Source organism: Tarenaya hassleriana, unplaced genomic scaffold, assembly GCF_000463585.1.
Source record: "Tarenaya hassleriana unplaced genomic scaffold, ASM46358v1 Cleome39, whole genome shotgun sequence".
Lineage (NCBI taxonomy): Eukaryota > Viridiplantae > Streptophyta > Magnoliopsida > Brassicales > Cleomaceae > Tarenaya > Tarenaya hassleriana.
The window spans coordinates 895,473-915,548 of NW_010966822.1; the positions used below are offsets into that span (position 1 = coordinate 895,473).

General features: G+C 41.7%; 4 protein-coding genes across 5 annotated transcripts in view; 1 reads left to right on the plus strand and 3 right to left on the minus strand.

Moving 5' to 3' along the window:
- The window catches only part of LOC104823088 (cysteine-rich repeat secretory protein 2), a 1,889-nt gene extending 379 nt beyond the window's left edge, over positions 1 to 1,510 (plus strand). Inside the window, exons 2-4 of the mRNA XM_019203604.1 lie at positions 10 to 629; positions 859 to 990; positions 1,155 to 1,510. Of these exons, the coding sequence (XP_019059149.1) occupies positions 10 to 629; positions 859 to 990; positions 1,155 to 1,165 (763 nt within the window). The 3' untranslated portion in view covers positions 1,166 to 1,510. The remainder of the gene's footprint in view (positions 1 to 9; positions 630 to 858; positions 991 to 1,154) is intronic.
- A 1,725-nt stretch (positions 1,511 to 3,235) lies between these two features.
- On the minus strand, positions 3,236 to 13,646 carry LOC104822992 (mediator of RNA polymerase II transcription subunit 23). Its single transcript, XM_010554381.2, has 21 exons — positions 13,437 to 13,646; positions 13,306 to 13,349; positions 12,979 to 13,078; positions 11,914 to 12,894; positions 11,472 to 11,706; positions 10,570 to 10,787; positions 10,249 to 10,456; positions 9,899 to 10,170; positions 9,121 to 9,204; positions 8,913 to 9,007; positions 8,567 to 8,729; positions 8,059 to 8,475; positions 7,871 to 7,984; positions 7,428 to 7,553; positions 7,182 to 7,330; positions 6,243 to 6,483; positions 4,931 to 5,711; positions 4,406 to 4,587; positions 4,159 to 4,262; positions 3,702 to 3,925; positions 3,236 to 3,582 (listed from the first exon to the last, which is right to left on the minus strand). The coding sequence occupies exons 1-20, from the start codon at positions 13,539 to 13,541 to the stop codon at positions 3,718 to 3,720; spliced, it is 4,827 nt and encodes a 1,608-aa protein (XP_010552683.1). The 5' UTR covers positions 13,542 to 13,646; the 3' UTR covers positions 3,236 to 3,582; positions 3,702 to 3,717.
- Positions 13,647 to 13,820: 174 nt separating this feature from the next.
- Positions 13,821 to 15,590, minus strand: LOC104822993 (dynein light chain 1, cytoplasmic). Its single transcript, XM_010554382.2, has 2 exons — positions 15,190 to 15,590; positions 13,821 to 14,242 (listed from the first exon to the last, which is right to left on the minus strand). The coding sequence occupies exons 1-2, from the start codon at positions 15,418 to 15,420 to the stop codon at positions 14,084 to 14,086; spliced, it is 390 nt and encodes a 129-aa protein (XP_010552684.1). The 5' UTR covers positions 15,421 to 15,590; the 3' UTR covers positions 13,821 to 14,083.
- A 756-nt stretch (positions 15,591 to 16,346) lies between these two features.
- The window catches only part of LOC104822994 (endoglucanase 8), a 4,027-nt gene continuing 297 nt past the window's right edge, over positions 16,347 to 20,076 (minus strand). The window contains exons 2-7 of one of the 2 annotated variants that reach the window (XM_010554383.2): positions 19,961 to 20,076; positions 19,428 to 19,835; positions 18,698 to 18,790; positions 18,468 to 18,644; positions 17,119 to 17,230; positions 16,347 to 16,993 (exon numbers count right to left, since the gene is read on the minus strand). In XM_010554383.2, coding sequence (XP_010552685.1) covers positions 16,503 to 16,993; positions 17,119 to 17,230; positions 18,468 to 18,644; positions 18,698 to 18,790; positions 19,428 to 19,835; positions 19,961 to 20,076 — 1,397 coding nt within the window. In that variant the 3' untranslated portion in view covers positions 16,347 to 16,502. The remainder of the gene's footprint in view (positions 16,994 to 17,118; positions 17,231 to 18,467; positions 18,645 to 18,697; positions 18,791 to 19,427; positions 19,836 to 19,960) is intronic. The other variant, XM_010554386.2, reaches the window with a different exon arrangement.

Sequence of the window (20,076 nt, forward strand, 5' to 3'; positions counted from 1 at the left end):
CACAGACCCCTTCGTCTATGGCGGCTGTTCTCAGCTGAAGTTCTCACCTGCCTCCGCCTACGAGTCCAATCTCAACTCTCTCCTCTCTTCCCTCGTCAGCTCCGCCGCTCTCGGTCGCTTCGCCAACTTCACCGTCCCCGGCGGAGGATCCACCGTCTACGGCCTCTTCCAGTGCCGGGGAGACCTGGACGCGGGGGCGTGCTCCGCGTGCGTCTCACGCGCCGTCTCGCAGCTAGGCAACATCTGCCTGGACGCCTGCGGTGGCGTGCTTCAGCTCGAGGGCTGTCTCGTCCGCTACGACAACGTCTCGTTCCTTGGCGCGGAGGACAAGACGCTCGTCCTCAAGAAATGCGGACCGAACATCGGTTTCGACGGTCAGGACGTGTTGACCAGGAGAGATGACGTGGTAGGTTCGCTTGGGTCCAGTGGTGGGTCCTACAGGGTGGGTGGGACCGGAGACGTACAGGGTGTGGCTCAGTGCGTGGGGGATCTCAGTCCGAGCGAGTGCCAAGATTGCTTGTCAGAGGCGACAGGACGGCTCAGATCCGACTGCCCCATGGCCAAGTCGGCTGACGTGTACTTAGCCAAATGCTACGCTCGCTACCACTCCGGTGACTCCGGCTCCTCCGGTCAGCATTTTCGTTTTTCCTCGATCCCATGAAAAAAATTAAAATAATAATCATTTCTAAGTTTCTGCGTAGGCATATAATTGTTTAATGTCGTCGCGTTAGCGTAGTCAACTCTCTGAATTATTAGAAAAAACATTTTCACGTTGACTCTACTTTTCTTTTATAATGGACGTTAATTTGGATGAAAACTAAAACATTTTTCTTATTAACGGGTTGGAATATGAGACAGGAGGTGGCACCGACAAAGACAAGGATCAAGATGTGGAGAAAACGCTAGCGATAATCATAGGCATCGTTACCTTAACCATATTGCTGGTTATCTTCCTTTCTTTTATTGGGAAACAGTGCCGTAAGTTACAAGGTAATATTGATATACACTCCCTCTCTAGCTAACGTTAAATTAAAGAATGAAACCCTAAACTAGCTAAAACGATATTTTGAACATTAGATTAGACCAGTTGTAATTATAAGTTGCTAATTAATTGTCTAACCAATGTGTGTATGTGTGTATGTATATGTCTGCAGATGGAAAGTAGTGATCTAAAAATATACCAAATTAATGGGAAAACGGGGAAGGAGATCATCAATCACAAGCGGAGCTGCATGCTACGACTTGCTTTTGTTGTGTGTGTATATATATGTGTGTACGTTCATATATATATATATATATATATATACATACTGTCTTTTTTGTATGTGCATGGAAGAGTCACTATATATATTAAAGGATGGATACAACTATAGAGATAGAGTGATGGAAGCCCCCACCCAATTGCTCTCATCTTTAATCGTCTCTTCTTTTGGGTTGATGAGACCTCATCATTTATTTTGTATTTACTTTTTGCATCTGTTTCTCTAAGAATGTCACTTTCTTTCTCTTCCCTTTTTTCCAACGCAATATTTCATTTTTAGGATGATAATCCAAATATAACAGAAGAACAATTAACCGTTAATTAAACCGCAATTAACTTCCGTTTCCGTGGTGTAAGAATCTTATCAACGAGAGATAATACTCGTCAGTTCAATCAACAACGTACCATAAATTAATAAGATATCCAAAATCCATTGAATATATATATGTGTATAAGTATGACATAAAATTGTCCTCCGCACAATTCGTCATCGCCTTTGGTTGAAAATCCAGTGGCGTGAAGTTACTGTGCGCTGGATTATGACTGAACGCTTCTAAGTCAGAATCCGGGCTAGAAGGACGCATGGTTCGATTAGTCTTTCGTCCCTATACCCAAGTAAGACGAACGATTTGCACGTCAGTATCGTTGGGAGCCAAAAAGGCCCCTACTGAAGGTCGGCAATCGGACGACAAGCTCATGCGAGTATGAGCATGCCTGTCCGGACCTGAAAGATGGTAAACTATGCTTGAGCGGGGCGAAGCCAAAGTAAACTCTGGTGGAAGCCGTACATGGGTTAGTCGATCCTAAGAGTTGGGGGAAACCCGTCTGATAGAGTTTTGGCGCAAACTTCAAAAAGGGATCCGGTTAAAATTCCGGATGAATGGAAGTTTTTCGAACATGTGCGAGGTTTCTCGGACCTGTGCGGAATTTCTCGGACATATGCGGACGCAGTTTCTCGCACAGGTCCGAGAAACCTCCTAATCCGTCTTCTACCGGCACACAGCGACCCGCTTTCGCCACAGGAACAGCTCAAACAGTCCGCCGAACGTCGCGGGCGGCAAACCACCCACGTCGCCGCGATCCGAACATGCATGTGTTGATATTTTCTCGGTTATGATTGGAATTTACCCGACCATTCGGAGTTTTAAGGACCGTAGAGGAGATCTAAGAGATATTGTGAAATACAAATCGGAGAAATTTCACGTTTTAAAAAACAGTTATTTGTCTATATATTTAAACAAATATATAATATAATCCTGAGAAATGCTCCAATATATTGACAACAAAATTCTATATATAAACCTTTTACACATGCACCCTTAAAAATAGTCAAACACTTGTTCTCACCTATTGAATTTTATTATTTATTATTATTATTTTTCTGTAAAAAAATTATTATTTATTTTCCTCGCAATATATTGACATATTTATTCCAACGGATGTTATTTTAGGAACCGTTTCATGTTTTCCCCAAGTCAATGACGCCGTCCAGAAAATAATTCACGAGGCATCAACAGCGTCGTGAAGGAACTTGTGTAACTTGTTTTAGATTATCTTAATTAATCTCTTTTTTTTTTCAATATTTTATTAACACGTACGCACAATAGAAGATCTGAAGCAAAAATTATAATTATTAGACGACAAGTCTCTTTATTCATTTTTAATAATCTGTGTAGACGTACACAAACTTACATTAATCCATTTTAATTAGTGTAAGCGAGCGATTATGTACGCAATCAAGGAAACACACTAAACCGATATTGAGGGAACGGTACCTTCATAATGTCATGTATCTCCTGTCAGGTTGTGAATGTCAGCAAGAATCTTTTATTCGTATCCTTTATTAAATATTCATATGGTTCCTCCTAATAATTCCGTAATGTGAAAGTTTAGGTCTTACATTGATTGATGGCACATTCCATTTCCAAAAAAAAAAAAAAAGAGTTTTGCAGGTGTGTAAATTACTACTACTGCACGTAGCAAGTGGACCTGTAAAACGGGTCGGATCTGACCCGTAAATACGATTCTGATACATTCTCCTTTTGGTAACTATTTAGTATTTACACTACAACCAGGCAAATTGCAAAAACACATTGCATAGCAATTAGAAACCTTACTCTAAACGTGAAGACGATAAATAAATCCTCAAGTAACAACTAGGGATGTAATAAAAGTGCAAATTCCACACACACACACACACACACACACATATATATATATATGAAGTTCATGGATTTGATACCCAGGACCTGTCTTGGGAGGTTCTCTCTCGGTCCTAATTAATTCAAGGACGCCCATATTCAGTTCATCTTTTATGTTCCCTGCGTTAAAAAAAAACACAATGATAATGAAAATAGTAATCATTAATTCATTATTATGATTGTGGGATTGTGGAGCATCATAAAACCTCCAACTCTGTTCATGAGTTGGCAGTGATTACCCAAATGGGGACACAATCAACAAGTGGGGTTCTTGGAGAGGTTGGGATGAGAAGCAGCGGCGTAAACAGAGGAGTTGGCATCGGGTTTAAGGTGGGAGAGGAGGTGTTGGACGTCTGGCCTTAAAGAATCTGCGGCCCTTCCGATCAGAGCCAACACGTCTGGTCTCGGTTTGCTGCTTGCCTGCACCGCCCCTCCTTGCCCCTCGTAGTGAACGATGTGGTACCTTCACACAAACGGGTCATTTTACACACTCATTAAATTAATCCTTACATCACTTTAGAGAGTACCAGCTATCGGTGTAATCCAATGTTTGGATTTGAAATTCTACATTATTCATGCAACAGAGGGGCTTGCCTGGATATCTTATGACTAATCAATGCAAAATGCCTCAGATATCATAATCATAAGTAAAAAAACACAAAAATAACTATGGCAATGAAGAGATGAAAAACTTACAGGAAGTCAATTAGGTCTGTAATATGGGATGCTTCAACAGGCACTGCTGGCTGCACATGTTTTCCGAATACATCCACCATTGTGCTCAACAGCAGCGTTAGGGTCTATAAAAAAGAACAAAGATGTTAAGCCAGACTGCTTTAAATGCGCAAAAGTTTTACATTGTTCTTGAAATGGAATTTCAAGACTATTGCATGCACCCAGGAAAAGCAATTCAATTCAGTAGAGTACTTCAGTGTTCTGATACCTTGCTAAAGAGCGTATGTGTGTTAGCAAGCCTTGGAAGCAATGGCCCCATTATACGGAATACTACTCTTAGCATAGCAACAGAGATGATGGGCCGGAGGTTCTTGATGATGACATGTGTGCCATCAAGCCATTCTTGTGGGAGATTGCTGAAGAAACCATGAAGCAATGCAACTACATTTCCTGGAAGAGACAATGACGCATGTCTGAAACAAAGATGAACAAAAGCCAGCAAGACATGCTAACTACACAAGTTTTTTGATCCACCTATAACTTAGATATGGATGGCGATATGCTTTTGTACATAAATTTTTCCTATAAAAGCAGTCAGTAAAAAACTGGCAATCCATGTCTCTTCCGACTGCAAATATGGATAACTGAAAAATGTGTCCAAGTGTAGAGTGGAGTAACATCAAGTCACCTGTGGATTCAAAAGTGAGCTCAGTTTGCTCTATGGAACAGCCAAGGCCTTGGTTTTAGGAAATTCACAAGCAGAAGAACGTAAAGAGAAACAACAGGGATGTACCTATTGCGGTTGAGGTATTGTCCTGAGCAGCCCATGTAGGATCCATCAAGGCGTAGCCCACAGCCGAATCCAGTTCACCCACTGACCTCTTTCCGTCACTGAGCCACCATGTCTCTTTAATCACACGCGAAGCCTCTATATAAAGCTGCAGGTGAAAATCAGGGGGTAGCTGAGCCAGCAAAAGCCCACAAGCTTGGATCAATAAGCATGACAGTTGCTGGCATGTATAGCCGCTTCTGGAAACGAAGCTGGCTGTGTTGATCCCAGGGACTGCCTGAGTGGATCGACTTGCACTCATAGAGTCTGTGCTCCCTCCTGAAGGAGAAGTTGGCAGAACCGAACCTTGCCCAACCCCATTCGCAGCCCCATGGAAACCGTTGCCAGACTGGATAAGTGTTGACTGTATATTGACGATTATCTGAACCAGTGATGCAACTATCTGGGATGCAGAGACAGGAAGTGAGAGGATCTCGATCACGGCTGTCTCAAGAACAAGCTGTGTGTAAGTTCCAGGGTCCTGGATTTGATAGAATGCTTTCTGGCCCTCAGAGGCATTTGTAGGACCGGGCTGAGATGCACCTGGAGTTTTGCCATGAGGCCTTGCCGCGCTGTTTGCTATGTCTGCTATTGAACCAGACCTTGAGCAGCCACTGCTGCTGCTAAGTGGAGGGATGACATTGTTCACAAGACCGAGCAGAAGCGTGGCGAAGTAGTCTAGAGGCGGGCACACAGCTGGATTTGAAGAATTTATGTGCTGCGGGAATGACTCAGAGAACGGAATCTGCAGTGACATCAAGTAATTCGTAAGTTCCATTCTTCGAAATCTTATTACATGAAACAAAATACCATGAATAACATCCTAGGTATAACTGTTTATAGTGGAAAGATGTGAAAACCCGATCTAAACGGAAAACTAAAAGGCTAGTTTAAAAGAAACAAGTGCTACTAGAAACTAGAAGACCTTAGAAATTGGAACTTTAAAGAAAATGTTAAACATATATGTTCATTTAAACATAACTTCAGAAAACCAGGATTCGTGTGTTTTATTGATATAGACAGAACGCCAGAAACAAGAAAAATAATAAATAAATATCTCCCTGAAATATTGTTTACTGAAGAATGGGCAAAATTTTGATTGAGGGATATTCTAATCCTATTCTATGAGGAACCTAGCCAAATTAGGATATACACAAGAAAATTGACTAAAACTACAAGAAATTTCTAACAATTGGAACTTATCCCTAATCATAATTTATGTGTACTTTGAAACAAGTTCTGGGCTATGTTAAGGACCGAGAATTTTATTGCTTACCTTGCTGAGATCGAGTACTTTAAGAATCCGGACCACAAACTTCCCAGGAAGATAGCCGTAAAAATATGCAAGTATGTCACGGACAAACGTGAATCTGAGCGGATGATAGGCCAGAAACGGCGAATACAAAGCCAGAACTTTGTCAGCCGATTCCATGGCTTCATTCTCGATGAGCCTGTAGACCACTAGAGGGATGACCGGAAGCAACCGTGCTGCGATATCATCAAAGAATGTCGGGTACCTTGGTTTAACAGAATCACACAGGGTTAGTGACTGAATCTCAATGTGGTGAATTTCTGGTTGTTCGAATACATTTTGAGTTCAATGAAACACAAATCCTGAAAAGTGATATTTTTGCGACTACTAAAGCACAGACTTCATGCGATACATTTTCACAGTCATGATTGACAAACAAGATTAAAATTACCACAAATGTACTACATATTACATAATAAATAAAATTATGTTTCTGCCTGTTTCTTGCATATTCGAAAGTTTGAGATAGGAAAGTTTTCAAGAGAATGTGTGATTGTATCAGAAGATGGTTACAAACAACAGGGTATTATTACCTGATAGTAAAGTATATAAAAACCTGAATCCGAGCACAGAATAATATTTGAATTCTCATATTTATTCAAAGATTAAAGGCGATCAATATTTTCAATATTGCTCCTCTCAGAAGTCAGGGATAGTGTAATATTTTTATACACACAAACTGGGTTATAATTAAGAATTGTTTTTAATAGGTTTGCCCCCGAACACGCTTTTTAAATTAATAACAAAAAAAAATATTTAGGCATTTGCCAGGGTAAACTGAATGCTTTGATGGTTCAATCACACTAAGATGTAAGTTAAGCCATTAAACAGTCAAGTCATGTCTTGAAGTGGATTTTAGCAGGAATCCGGCAAAAAGACATAGAAGTGAGTTAGAAAATTCACCTGTCTTTCCAAGAAAGATGGTTTCCAAGGGCTTTCTGGAGATCATTACGTTTGAAGACCTGAGTACAAAGCCAGTGCTCGGGCTGTCCGCGGTTTGCACAGTACAATTTCACCCTTTGTTGAAGTTCTTGCCTTTCAAGTAGAGTAGTCTGTAACACATAAATGTATGCCCATAAACAACAAGAAGGAAAAGCCTTTGTATAGGAACATGTATCAGAGTTGCTTTTGCATGTTGCATGAACGTACCGCAATTCTCAAGGCGTGTGGATCGTCATCACGGTCAATAAGTGCCAGAAGGAAAATATCTAGAGGAAGCATTTCATGGGTCCAAAAGAAAAATGCAAGAGTCGTACATGTTTTGTATAGAACATCCTGACAATTAGGAAACAAGATAAAATAAAGAACAGGGCAACAAAACGTGTTGGATTTTTTGAACAAACTGACATCACATTACAAAGTTTGCAGAACTTTCTAGAAGAAACTCAGCTAAAGCTTGCAGAAAATAGGAAAGGGAGAACCCAAATAAATTTCCAGAACGATGTTTGATTTTCAGTCAATCTTTTCAGTATGCACGTCAACAAACAAATCAGTGAGACAGCATTTCATTTTGGAGTGTTAAATGGATTCCATATGAATGAACTTTCATATCAATCAACAGAGAAGGAAAAACTAGGAGAGGACACAAAAACCTGTAGAGCGTGTCCACGCTGAAGATCCACGTGAATGTGGTGAAGTAAAACATCCACCATAGTGTATATATTGGCAGTGACTTCTTCAGGGGAAACTTCCCTGAGAACCCGTGCCTGATCATTTTTCAAAAGACGATTATACTCAGTTAGTAAATGATTCATAATGGGAAAAGATTAGCAGAACATACCAGATTTGCGCTATTGATGTTTTCGGGGTGGCCTTGCATCAACAGACATGCACCGGCGCATAGATACTGACGATGTTGAGGAAAACTGTGACTGAGGTATGTCATAACATACGCAGGTTCAGCGGACGGTGACAGAAGCTGAGTGCACTGGTTGATCACGGTTGTTTCAGCCTGTTGCCACGCCTGAACTGATATGCCCCTCTTGTCTATGCGTCCAATCAAGGCATCTCGAAGAAGAGAAGGGAAATGCCGCAGTGTTTTCTCTGACCATGAATGCTGACTCGTTGCAAGTATTTGTTCCAACATGGTTTGCAGGTAAACCAGGTGATCAGCATCTGCAATTCCACGTGTTTTGATTGTGATAGCAAGAGTAATGATGGTTATCCGGTTTAAGGTTTCCGTGAATTCTGTTGGCCCCTGGAGAGATAATATAAGAACAATTACACCTGAATCAACCCGCACAAGAAAGAGTAGCACAGTGAGCATCTGTTGAGAATTGTATACTTACCTTTCCCTCCCGTTTCACTGAGAAGAAGTCTCTCAGCGACAAAATCAGATTCATGCATAAGTTTTCAGCCAGTCTGAATACACGATGGTCTCCACGTTTCCCTTTCAATGCAGAGATTATTTTAGTAACATCATACATCAGAGTTTTGCTCTTTCCTTGATATCTGCAACACCAATATGATCATTTTTTTGTTCAATAATGTGAAACAATACATAGATAGCCAATAACACCAAAGCCATTATAAATCATTATTTTATTGAAAAATTAAACCGAGCTGCCATCCATAGAAGAAAAAACCCCTACTAATGAACTTCACTGATTTTCTCTTGTACAATGTGTAATCTACCTGTAGAGTGGAAGCAGACGATAGTTCAGAATCTCAAGAACAAGGAGTGTCACCCCGGGCTTGCTTAACAGAGAAGGATTCTTTTGGGCTAATTGCTGCAAAAAATATCTAATCTTATGAATTGCTTATGATCTGATTGTCGATAAATAACAAACATACATAATAATAATAAAATTCAGAAGACAACCGAGGGAACCAAATAGCTTACAGTAAAAAGCGAACGGAACATTGAGTGAGGTGCAATGAGCAATAGTCTTATGTAAGTCTCGACCATAGCAATGCTAGGAATAGCCTGCACACAGAAAATAAATTAGCATATTATCACAGCTAATGATGGTAAACCAATCGGAGAATCCAGCTGTTAGTCAGAAATGAATTATTAACCAGTAACAATGTCATTTTCCTCTATGTCTTCCTACTATAAATTTATTCATCTGATAAACCCTATTATCGTGTCTATGTTAGGAAGAACAAGATGAGGGGAGAAGAGGAAGGGCAGGTAGGACCTGAAGCTGAGAAACAACAGCAGAGGAACACAGAGGGAGGTGCTATCGGGGACAGGAACTCTGCAGGCAGAGGAATGACTACCTAGTATTTCTGTTTTTGCTTTTTACATGTACGCGTCTTACGTTTCTGCAGGTTGTTATTAGTAGATGCCAGGTCAGCATTTTTGTAGCTGAACTTGGCCATTAAGTAGCGGCATTTTTGGCTTTGGGAGGGGTATGCTTTTGATCTGGTATCTTTTTGTAAGTGGGTGAGAGTGAAGCCTCACTATAAACAAGCTAAGCTCTTCAAGGTTGTTATTCCTGTTTCTGTTTCTGTGAAATACAACTCGGCAGTTTATCCTATTCGATTCTACCATCATCACACCCAGGTTTTAGCAAAATTGTTTGTATTAAATTTAAACTCGCCAAAGAGGATGATCTTCATTGATGAATGCATCATGTAATATACGGATAATCTTTGTCCAGACAGAGTGCACGCACCTGGGTAACAAACAGAGCGTCTTCCATCTGAAGGGCCAATTTCAAGCACACATTGATGGACAAGCCAGACAACAATGACATAGGCAATGGTGTCACTTCGTGCATCATCATTACCCTCTCGTTTGGTTGTAATCCCGGTAACTCAGCCATTCCAGCTGAAGATAACCAATTCATAACTGTTTCCCAAGCCGGTTGTGCCATGGTGTAGGATACGACCCAAAACATGCCAATCGATCTATCATCCATATTCATATAATCCATCATGCGATCTCCTGAAAACTCAAACATTAGGCAGCATGAGAAGACAGTTTTCATTCCCATTCCAATCCTGGCATGGTGAATGTATGTACCTTTGCTCACTTGTCTCCACCACTCATCGATCTGCTTTCCCTTCTGAAGTTGTTCATTGTTTAGATATTCTCTAGTTGTTGTGTTCAACGACCAAATCCGTAGATTTTGACAACTGCTTATGAAGTCGAGCAATACACTTTGCGGATTGTTGGGATCAGAATTCCTATCTTCCCTGTGAAAAGATAGTATCTTTCTAGTCGTATCCACCTAGAAGTAAATCCCCCCATAAAACACATATTATAAAATGTAGAAGTGAAGGAGAAGAAATATACAAGGATCAAGTTGCAGCTGCTTGAGGAAATATATTATTGAGCAACAACCTTACGAGCATCAGAGTTCAAAGCACTCATCACAAGCTCCACACGAATGATTTGTGCAAGCAACCAAGTCACGTGATTTGTTCGAAGAATATGGTTATCAGTGTCGGTAAGGCGTGAAACCAGCTTGTCAATAAAGTCGACGAAGTCGGTACACCCACTTTTGATTAGAAAGAAGAAAATGTCTGAAAACACCAACCATTCCTGCCAGCAATTTACATCTGCACAGAACAGAAAAAGCCACAGATACCAACTCAATAACTACATAAAAATTCAGAAGCCCCTAACAATGATTCTCAGGGAAAGCACCCATAGCTTGAAGCCCAAGGGTACCGGTATCTCATATATCTCACCATTTTTTTCATCTCTTTTGGCAATCTAATGCTCAAAGAAAGGAAGCAAATATAGAGTTGCACCTAAATTTGAATCGAAAGTCATGACCAAAATAGGTTCTATTGAGACAATTTTACCGCTAATAGAGTCATTTACCCCCTCCCAGTCAAAAGAACATCATCAACATCACCTTAATCCCAAGTTTATTTGGGGTCAGCACATGACTTCTTTGTTTCCACTCATTTCGGTTTTGAGTCAGATCTTCTGGAATTTGCAACAATTCAAAGTCATTCTGAATGAGCTGATATGCTCATATTTGTGATGTTATTGTTGCTGAATTAAAATTAAAAAAATTGTTCCGAATGGAACCTTCTCTCGTTTCCAAGTAAATCTAGGTCTACCTTCCCTTTTCTCTTCACCCCTATTCCTATATTCTCCATTTTCTAACCGGAATTTGGTCTACGTTGTACATTTCCAAAGTCCAAACCATCTTAAACGTCCCCGTCAAAAGAGCATACTTGAAAGAAAGTGACAAACCAAAAACATGAGAAGCAAGGAAAGACAAACGTTGCCTGAGTTGGTCAGCTTCAAAAGTTCAATAATTCTGTCAATGATTGCCTCGCAAATCATATCAGATGTGAAAACAGCACCAGGGGTAGGCCCTTGTGCAGGATTTCTGTAACAAGGTGCCACAACAAGAACTCGCTTCCACCATTCTGGAGAGGGCGTAGTGCGAATGGCATGCCTTATGCAACGCACAGCTCTCTCCCAGTCCAAGCTTCCCTTTGGAATGGACATGGCAAGATCCTGCCACAATCAGAAAGGGAATAAGAAATAGAAAATGCTGACCCAATCCACATGCTTGTATATGAAATGAGTACATCAGCAGTCAACTAAGCTACAGAAAAAACTATCTTATCCTACTTTGTACTGCATTTCAGCATAACAGAAGGCATCTGCAAGAAAACTTATCTCCTATCTCCATTGTCTCATAAATAAGGAATAGGGAAATACCTCGCCATGCAATGGTTCTCCAAGCACACTCGGATATGTAATTGGTGAATATCGCGTGTTTGCAACAGTTTCAACTGAAACATTAGCAGTTGTCTGGGATAATATGCGATGGGTTCCAAATGTCGGACAGTGAAGGTGTTGGTCCAACATTAGCATGTGCATGGCCATTGCATCTCGTCTCCTGTGTATCTCCATGATAAGTGTGAATACGGCTTCATCGTCAGGTATCTTTTCTATAAACTGTAGACCACCACGCAATAATTCGTAGAATGGAACCCGGGATCTACCCTCTTCCACCAACAGCCAAATCACATCCAAGCAATTTCGCAACCATTCAGCTAGATTTTTCACAGATCTCCAAGATTTTCCAACAGAATCATCACATCCTAGTTCTCGTCTATCCCAATTCACAAGCCAATTCATCATATGCTGGAAAATCTCGGTATGAGTAACAGGTTTTAGATTGACTTCAATGCCGATTAAGATAATTTTGCAACAGAGCTGGCGTAGACTATTTATAGCAGCATCTTTCATGTGTCGGAAGTTTGTAGAAGCATCTCTAACTGATGGACCGACCCTCACAATTTGCTGTCCATTGCCAGGGATATCAGCAGATTTCACTGGTGAGAAAGTAGTTCCAGGAGCTGGTTCGTTTCCTGATGGTGCAGGGGATCCAATACCATGGACGGAAGGCAAAGGGGATGCAGGATTGATAGGATTGGAAGGCACAGGCACTCCAGACTGAGATGAATTAGCAGAAGAAACAGTTGGCACTGCTTGACCACTCTGACCTGCTGAGGCTTCTGCAGCAGAAACCGAGGAGAGAAGGGCCGGCAAGAAGGTATCCCAGTTCAGGTAATTTATCCTACGAAATGTACGCAAAGCAAAGAGAAGAAATTCTGCACGTGGTGCGTGACTGCTACACTGCACCACCAGAGATATCAGGACAGACTCTGTGATAACCCGCAATTGGTCTGGCTCCTGATGTAAGCAACCGCGGTTACAAATCACAAGTAAACCTAAAAGAGAGACAGAACAACAAGAAGAAAGTTCATGAGGGCTTACACCGAACTGGCTCCGAATTTGCTCAAAATCCAAAAGGAACTGCTCGTTTCCAGGGGGTAGTTCTCTGTTTGGAGCATGAACACGCTTCTGGGTTTTGTTCCTGCAAAAGGCCGTCTCGGGATATCATACCATGCATATGACACTGGGAGATTCATGAATCAGAAACAATGGCTTTTTGGGTGCAAAAGAAATAAAGGGTTTGTCAAATCAAATTTCAAAATCAAGCTTAACCCAGAACAGTAACGCATCAAGCCCGGCAACACTCAACCGAAGCAAATTGATCATCAACTGTGAATCTACAATATGAAATAGCAGAGAAGAGCCTACGTGCGTTCTCTGGCGGAATCGTCGGGCTTTTGGCGGCCACCTCTCTGAAAAAGTAGAAAGGGAAAGGGGGAAAATCAGCTCAAAGAATTCGAATTACGCCTAAGAAAAGCGGAGATGGAAGCGAAATTGACCCCCAAGTAAAGATTGAAAAGATCGGTAATGGCGACGCGGGCAGGAAGGAGCTGGTACGACCGAGAAGTTGAAGGCGCAGCCACTGATCTCTGGGTTTGATCCATTTTCTATGCCCGATGATCTTCGCTGTTTCTTTTCTTCTTCGGAAGTAGCTCGCGAGATTTTGGGTTTAATAAACAAGGTGGACATTGGTTTTTTGATAAATCCCGACCGGGGAAGTCACAGGCGACACGACAGACAAAATTTGAAACGGTGATAGGGACTCTGTGCTACGATGGGCCGATCCCTTCGTGTCGGGTCGGGTCGGGCTTCGTCCAATTCCGAGTTAATTAATTACACCAAGAAAGATGAGAACTTGTGCCGTTTTTTTATAAAAAAAAAACAAAAAGAAGAGAGAACTTGCTTTAAGAGGTAGTGTCATCATCAATCATAGAAACAAATGCAACAGAAGATGTGGGCTAATTACAGTACACAGACACACAGAGGAGAATCCCCCTTTCTGAGTTGGATCTCGATCTTGTTCTCTGGAGATTACCAACTCAGCCATCTCGGTTTTAGCAGAGTGTATGGGTACAGAAAGAAGTCACAAAGGGCTATTTTTTTTTTTTCAGGGGGCTTTGCAATCTCTCGTGTGGATCAATTCATCTCACAGGCGGTCTAAAGGCTCCACCGTAGTCTTGAAGAGAAGAACGTAAACCTTGTCGATCTGAAAGTACAGGAAGCCGCCTATAGAATGAGTGACATATGAACCGAAGCTTGTTCCTACAATGCAGTGCCATGCCGGCCCGTATGCCGTATCGAATTCCTGAAATGTGTGGAAAGTGGGTTGATGAGTGCATCAATCAAGGGTTAAACATCTGGGGGTCAAGAACGGTTGCTTTAGAGGAATTATCAGAAACATGTAGAAGAGAACTTTCTCAGCACCTCAGACACCATAAACAACTCCAATGCCAATCATAAAATCCTGAGAATACAAACTCTTACAGAGAACAACTCTCTGTCCATATAAGAAGTTGATCCTCTGTTTTTCTTTTTTCCCCCTTCAGCTGGATTTTACTAAGAGAAAATTTAAAACCCAAAGTAATTGGCAAATACTTGACGTTTGAAGCTGCTTCTTTTCCATCCATAGAAAACAGATCAAAAGGGTGGAGTGTATAAATAGTTAAATACTCAAACGACTCACACCAAAAGCCAAGCCCAGGAACACCACACTACTCAACAATTGTTTGGATTAATGATTTTCCATTTCCGGTTCAAAGCTCAAACATTACCAATTATTCTGCTGGAGGATACTCTAGAGTCCTGTCCAGAAGGTAAGTGCTTGGACGAGACCTATTTCAGGTTTTGCCAGGAAAATTTTCACCTATTATAGCATCTACTTATTGTGACATAAAACTTGAGCAGAACTGATGAAGCTTTTTAGAATGGAAGACGGAAGTACATGCTTTATCTAACAGCCTGTGACTTAAGTCAGCTCTAGAAAGAAAGAAGAAAGGACAACAAAAGTTTAACCTAAACTGAATTGAAACCAAAACAAGTACACCCAAACTCAAGATGAGCTCGTCCTCCACAAGTATCAATACTCGAGAAACACTTCAGACGTATCCTTTTGGAGAGCTAACGTTGTAGTAACAGTATGATTTCGTAGTGGAATCACAAATCAACTCGATACCCGCAGTTTTATACGGCAAGCTAAGCAATAAATGACAGGACTTTGAGCGAGAGAGGAAACCAGGAGAAACAAAGATGTACCTTTTTGAGGGCGAGGGCGAGGCGTTTGCTGTCAAGCTTTCCGGGCATGGCGTCCAAATGGTCACGAGCGCACCTGAAGGCTCTGTTTTGCAGAGCGAGAGGCATATCGGAAGCCCTAACTCGGACATTGAACTGGTCGTTATGCTCCTGCTGTTCTTTGGCCTTCTTCTTCTGAATCAAGCTGCTCAAGAACTTGCTTCTTCTCTCGAGTTCAAGCTCCGCTCCTTCCATGTCGCTCTCTCACACATAACTCGAAGAGACAAGAGAGGTCGTTAGATCGTCATCTGAGAGAGAGCACCGACTGTTCGACGAAATCTCTCAAAGAGGAAAAAGGAATGACATTTCAGATGCGCAGATAGTCGTGTAAAGAAGGGCATTGGGCAAGGCGCAGAGGGGACAAAATAGCGTTCTTGGATTAGCGGAAAGCAGCCGACCTCAGACAAATCCATAACTTTAGTCATCCGCAATTATATGATTATCTGCGTTTTTAATTTAAAGCCTTTTTTATATATATATAAAAAAAATCAAGGGTCCGCTTCTTGAAAATGGTATGAAAAACGGTGTGTATAATGAATTCGAAATCACCAGAATCAATCTTTTAACAATTAACAACAACAACATGCCTTAATCTATGTTTAAGGAAATTTAATCTTGGATTCGTATGTAAATATGCATGTGTTAATTGACAATTAATACGGGTGGGCCTTTTCTTTTTCGTTGCCGCAACGGCTAATTCAACTCTGGATTACGGCCCTTGGGCCCATGCTTACATTTTTTAATGTAAATTTACCCTTTCTCTTTCCTTCTGCTTTTCCCCCTTTGTGCACCTCTGATATATCTTACAATGTCTGACCAATCATTGAACAAAAATAAATTGTTCTCATTGTGGCATTAAATTTTTCGATCTTTGCTGGACAGTAGTAAAATGAAGAGCCGGACTTGGTTCAACGGTAAAACCATTTATCGTGGGGTTTAAGATCGCGGGTTCGAATCTACCTCTCTGCATAAAAATATAGAGATAAGGTGGTCTATTATATTCCATTCCCCAACATTCCACTAGATGGGATATGAATTGGATTAGTCCTTTTGAACAGTAGTAAAATGCTTCGTTTATGGATCATTGACACTAGAGAATAACATAATCTGCCATTATAAAATGCAATCAAATTAATATTATTAAAGGAGAGAGAGGTTAAAAAGAAGGATTTTCCTCATGTTAATATTATATAGAGGAGAGGACTAGAATACAGTTTTTTGTTTTTTTGGTCGAGGGACTAGAATACAGTTACAGAGAGAAGAAGAAGAAGATAAGATCAAGAAGGGTGGGAAGAGAAGAAGGAGAGGAGGCCGAGGAGAGGGGCGTTGATGTAAGTGGTGGGCTCAGACTGTTGGAAGAAGGGCCTTGAGTCTGGGAAGGCATCGGTGATGTTGGGGCCACCAACGACGGCTCCCACCAGAAGGTTTGGGTTTGGGCCTGGGCTGAGGAAATAAGAAGTGCCGTCCTTGCATCTGAAAGGGGAGGGGTGGGCCGCCACGGATGGGAGGGAGCTGCCCCTGTGGTGGATCCGGTGTGGGAAACGGGGACCGTAGCCGACCATGTAAGAGAGGCGCAAGGGGTTGTCGCCGAGGATGTAGTCCACCTGCCGCTTCGCCACTTGACGGAGGAGGGATGGTGAAGCCGTCAGCTCGCCGCATGGAACCACCTTCCGGGAGTGGCTGAGATAGTTGGCATATGCCACCATCAGGAATGAGAGCGACGTTACATGCTGCATGTTACTCCCTCCCGTCTTGAACATCAGCCCCCCTGTATTTTTTATTTTATTTTTTTACATATACGTGGAGCTAGAATCAGACAAAACTCCATACATATACATCACGTGAATGAATGCTGAGATTTTGAATAATAATAAATAAAAAAGAAAAGAAAACCTGGAGAGTATTGGACTTGTGGGTGAGAAATCCCAGGCAATATAGAGCAGATAAAACCGTCTGCATTTTGCTTGAAAGACTCGAAATATTCTGCTTTCCCCATCAACACCTCCTGCCATTTTATTTTACACACATTTATACACATCATCCCAACAGGAAAGAGATGCGTTTCATCTAAAGCTAGGATGGCCATATCATATGCCATAAGCTAGGATGGCCATATCATTTATACACACATTTATATATACATATATTATAGTTTATTGCGCTATCTATATGCAACCCTCCTTATATATATATATATATATTCATGCGTCGTCAAATCGACCATGTGAGGTTCTGACTTGCATCATTATTTTTAAAAATTAAATAATGGCATATGATGCCAAATCTAGGAGAATACGAACATCCGATGCCAAAAAGAGGGGAATGTCTATCTCTTTAAGATTGGTTCCCACTTCACATGAAGTGCCTAATCCCACTGCCATCTCATTCTCATGTGCACTCCTCTCCTCCTTATCCTCCCCTCCCGTCCCCTCCATTTTTTTCTTTTTCTTTTTTCCCTTTTTTTTTTTAAATCTTCTCTAATCTTTCAAGTTAGCCCCGATTTCCTTCCAACCACAAACAACACAAAAATAAAAACGCCAGAGAAAGACAGATAATGGTGAACGATGCCAATCAATGAACCCACATGCCCAACATTATCTTATAAAAGGCACAGAGATCTAGAATCCCTAAATACATATAAATGAAAGGCGTGCGTACAATTCTCCCTCCCTATGATTCATGCACTTATCATCCCACAAGCAGACAAAAGTGCGATCGAATTTATGTTTGCATCTCACCCCCACCTCTCAGTTTTTTCATGTTTCTTTTCCTAATATTCCATGTACCCCACGAGGCATGAAAAAGAAAACCAGATTGAAAAATTATTTATCCGACCCTCTTCCCTAGATGATCCAAAATAGCAAAAGCTTCAACTTGGGGCTTTATATAGGGGAGAAAACCAAAAAAACGTAAACAGTAGGACCCATGATTGTGTAACCCCACTCCTAATTACTAATTACGATCAAAAATCATGCCACGGACACGTGACGACGACCAGACCCCCTTGCTTCGTATATAGAATGACAGATCTACCGATCCTAATTAATTCCAATACATTAGTAGTCTCCTAAGGACCAAACACAGACAGAAAAACAAAAGGCACACTCGCATTCCCATTAACAAAACAATTTCTACTTCTTCTTCACACAGACAATACGCACACACATATATATATATATATGATAATGATGATGATGATGATGATGAAATAGAGGGGGAAAGAGAGAGAATGGAGAAAAAACCTTGGAGATGAGGACATTAATGCCGGCATGCTTGTTGTCCCAACCAAACTCATTGATGGTATCGCCAGCCCTCAGCACCACCTCGTTCTTCACTATGTATTCTCTGTACGCTCTCCTCCTCGACGCTTTGTGCAGCCAAGCCGCTCCCCACAGCAACTCGTCCTGCATCCATCCACCCTTTCATGTTCATCTCAACCCCTTCGATTCTACTCTCGTCTCAATTAATTTACCTGATACCCGTTGAAGTCGCAGTAAAACGGGCACACCGCGTGGTAAAGACTCGAGCTGTACGCCCCCCTGTACTTGTTTGCGAACGCGAATACCTGCTTCCACGTCCATCCATGCTTACACCAATTATATATATATATATTTCAGAAAACCCAGAAAAGAATTAACTTATTTTTCATTGCTAGTCAGACCCGTGAATTCAACGCTTCTCTTTTTCTCGGTGGATGTCAGAAATCACTCCCAACGGTACACTTCTATTTACACCGAAAGTCAAAGTTTTTGTTTATGCTGATGGATAGCGTATGGCCCAACTACTGTGTGTAACAAATTTTCAGGAAACGTATGCAGAATCTCCTTACCACACAAGCAAAGAATAATTGAAATTATTCAAAGTTTTAGACATCCATTTTACTTTTCTTTAAAAAAAAATAAAAAAATCACGTGGAAAAATAAATGGGAAAACTGAAAAGTGCTGTTAAATGCCTAGGGAGATTTACCTCAGCTAATAGGCCCAGTCAGAAAAACAAATCTCGACCATAGATATGAAAACAGTTAAAACCAGTGAAAAGGGTTAGAAAACAATAGTAAATAACGCATTTGCCACAAGAACGCACGCAGTAAATGCTTTTTTTTTTATAGCGAAAACGTTATACAAAAAAAAAACCAAAAAAAAAAAAAGATGGGACAAAGAAAACGACGTAGTCAGAAGAGAAGGTGTGAAAGCGAACGTACCCTAACGGCTCGATCGAGAAGGCGACGGGAATAGGAAGGGTCGCGTTTCCTGAAGACGATGGAGGCGGCAGCGAGAGCGGCGGCGGTCTCTCCGGCGACGTCAGAACCGGGATGGGCCTTGTCTATTTTGTAGACTGTACGGAGGGTGTCCATGTCCTCCGGCCTCTCCCAGCAGTTGTGGTCAGAGTACGCGTCTCCCACCTGAACGAAGACTACGCCTGGAATCGCCGTCGCTTTCAGAAGATAGTCCGTCCCCCACCTCACGGCTTTGACGGCGTTCTTCAGCTCAGGTCCCATCGTCTTCCCGAAGTCGATGATGCTCCACGACAGCATTGTCGTGGTGAACGCCATCGGGAACCCGAACTTCACGTTGTCTCCGGCGTCGTAGTAACCTCCCGTCAAATCCACCTGAAAATTTTCAGGAAAAATAAATAAAAAAATCGTCTGGGTGTTAGAAGTAAGCTTCGGTTTCTACACTGGGTAACAGTGTGGGTAAAAAGAGCGAGCAGAACACAGGAGAAAGAGAGGGATACCCCGGCGGAGGAGCCATCTCGCAAAGCGGAGTCACGGCGCCATCGGATGCGTTGATCGGGAGGGAGCTTGCCGGAGCGTTGGCCTTCGAAGAACAGAATGCCCTTCCGTAGAGCGT

Excerpts from the sequence above, each read along its gene's own strand:
- LOC104822993 (XM_010554382.2), bottom strand. The coding sequence starts at position 15,420 with ATGGAAGGAGCGGAGCTTGAACTCGAGAGAAGAAGCAAGTTCTTGAGC. Across the intron at positions 14,243-15,189 it reads TCGCCCTCGCCCTCAAAAAG|GAATTCGATACGGCATACGG; the intron begins GTACATCTTTGT and ends CACACATTTCAG.
- LOC104822992 (XM_010554381.2), bottom strand. The coding sequence starts at position 13,541 with ATGGATCAAACCCAGAGATCAGTGGCTGCGCCTTCAACTTCTCGGTCG. Across the intron at positions 7,554-7,870 it reads AGCGTGGACACGCTCTACAG|GATGTTCTATACAAAACATG; the intron begins GTTTTTGTGTCC and ends CCTAATTGTCAG. Across the intron at positions 4,588-4,930 it reads CAATACCTCAACCGCAATAG|GAAATGTAGTTGCATTGCTT; the intron begins GTACATCCCTGT and ends TGTCTCTTCCAG.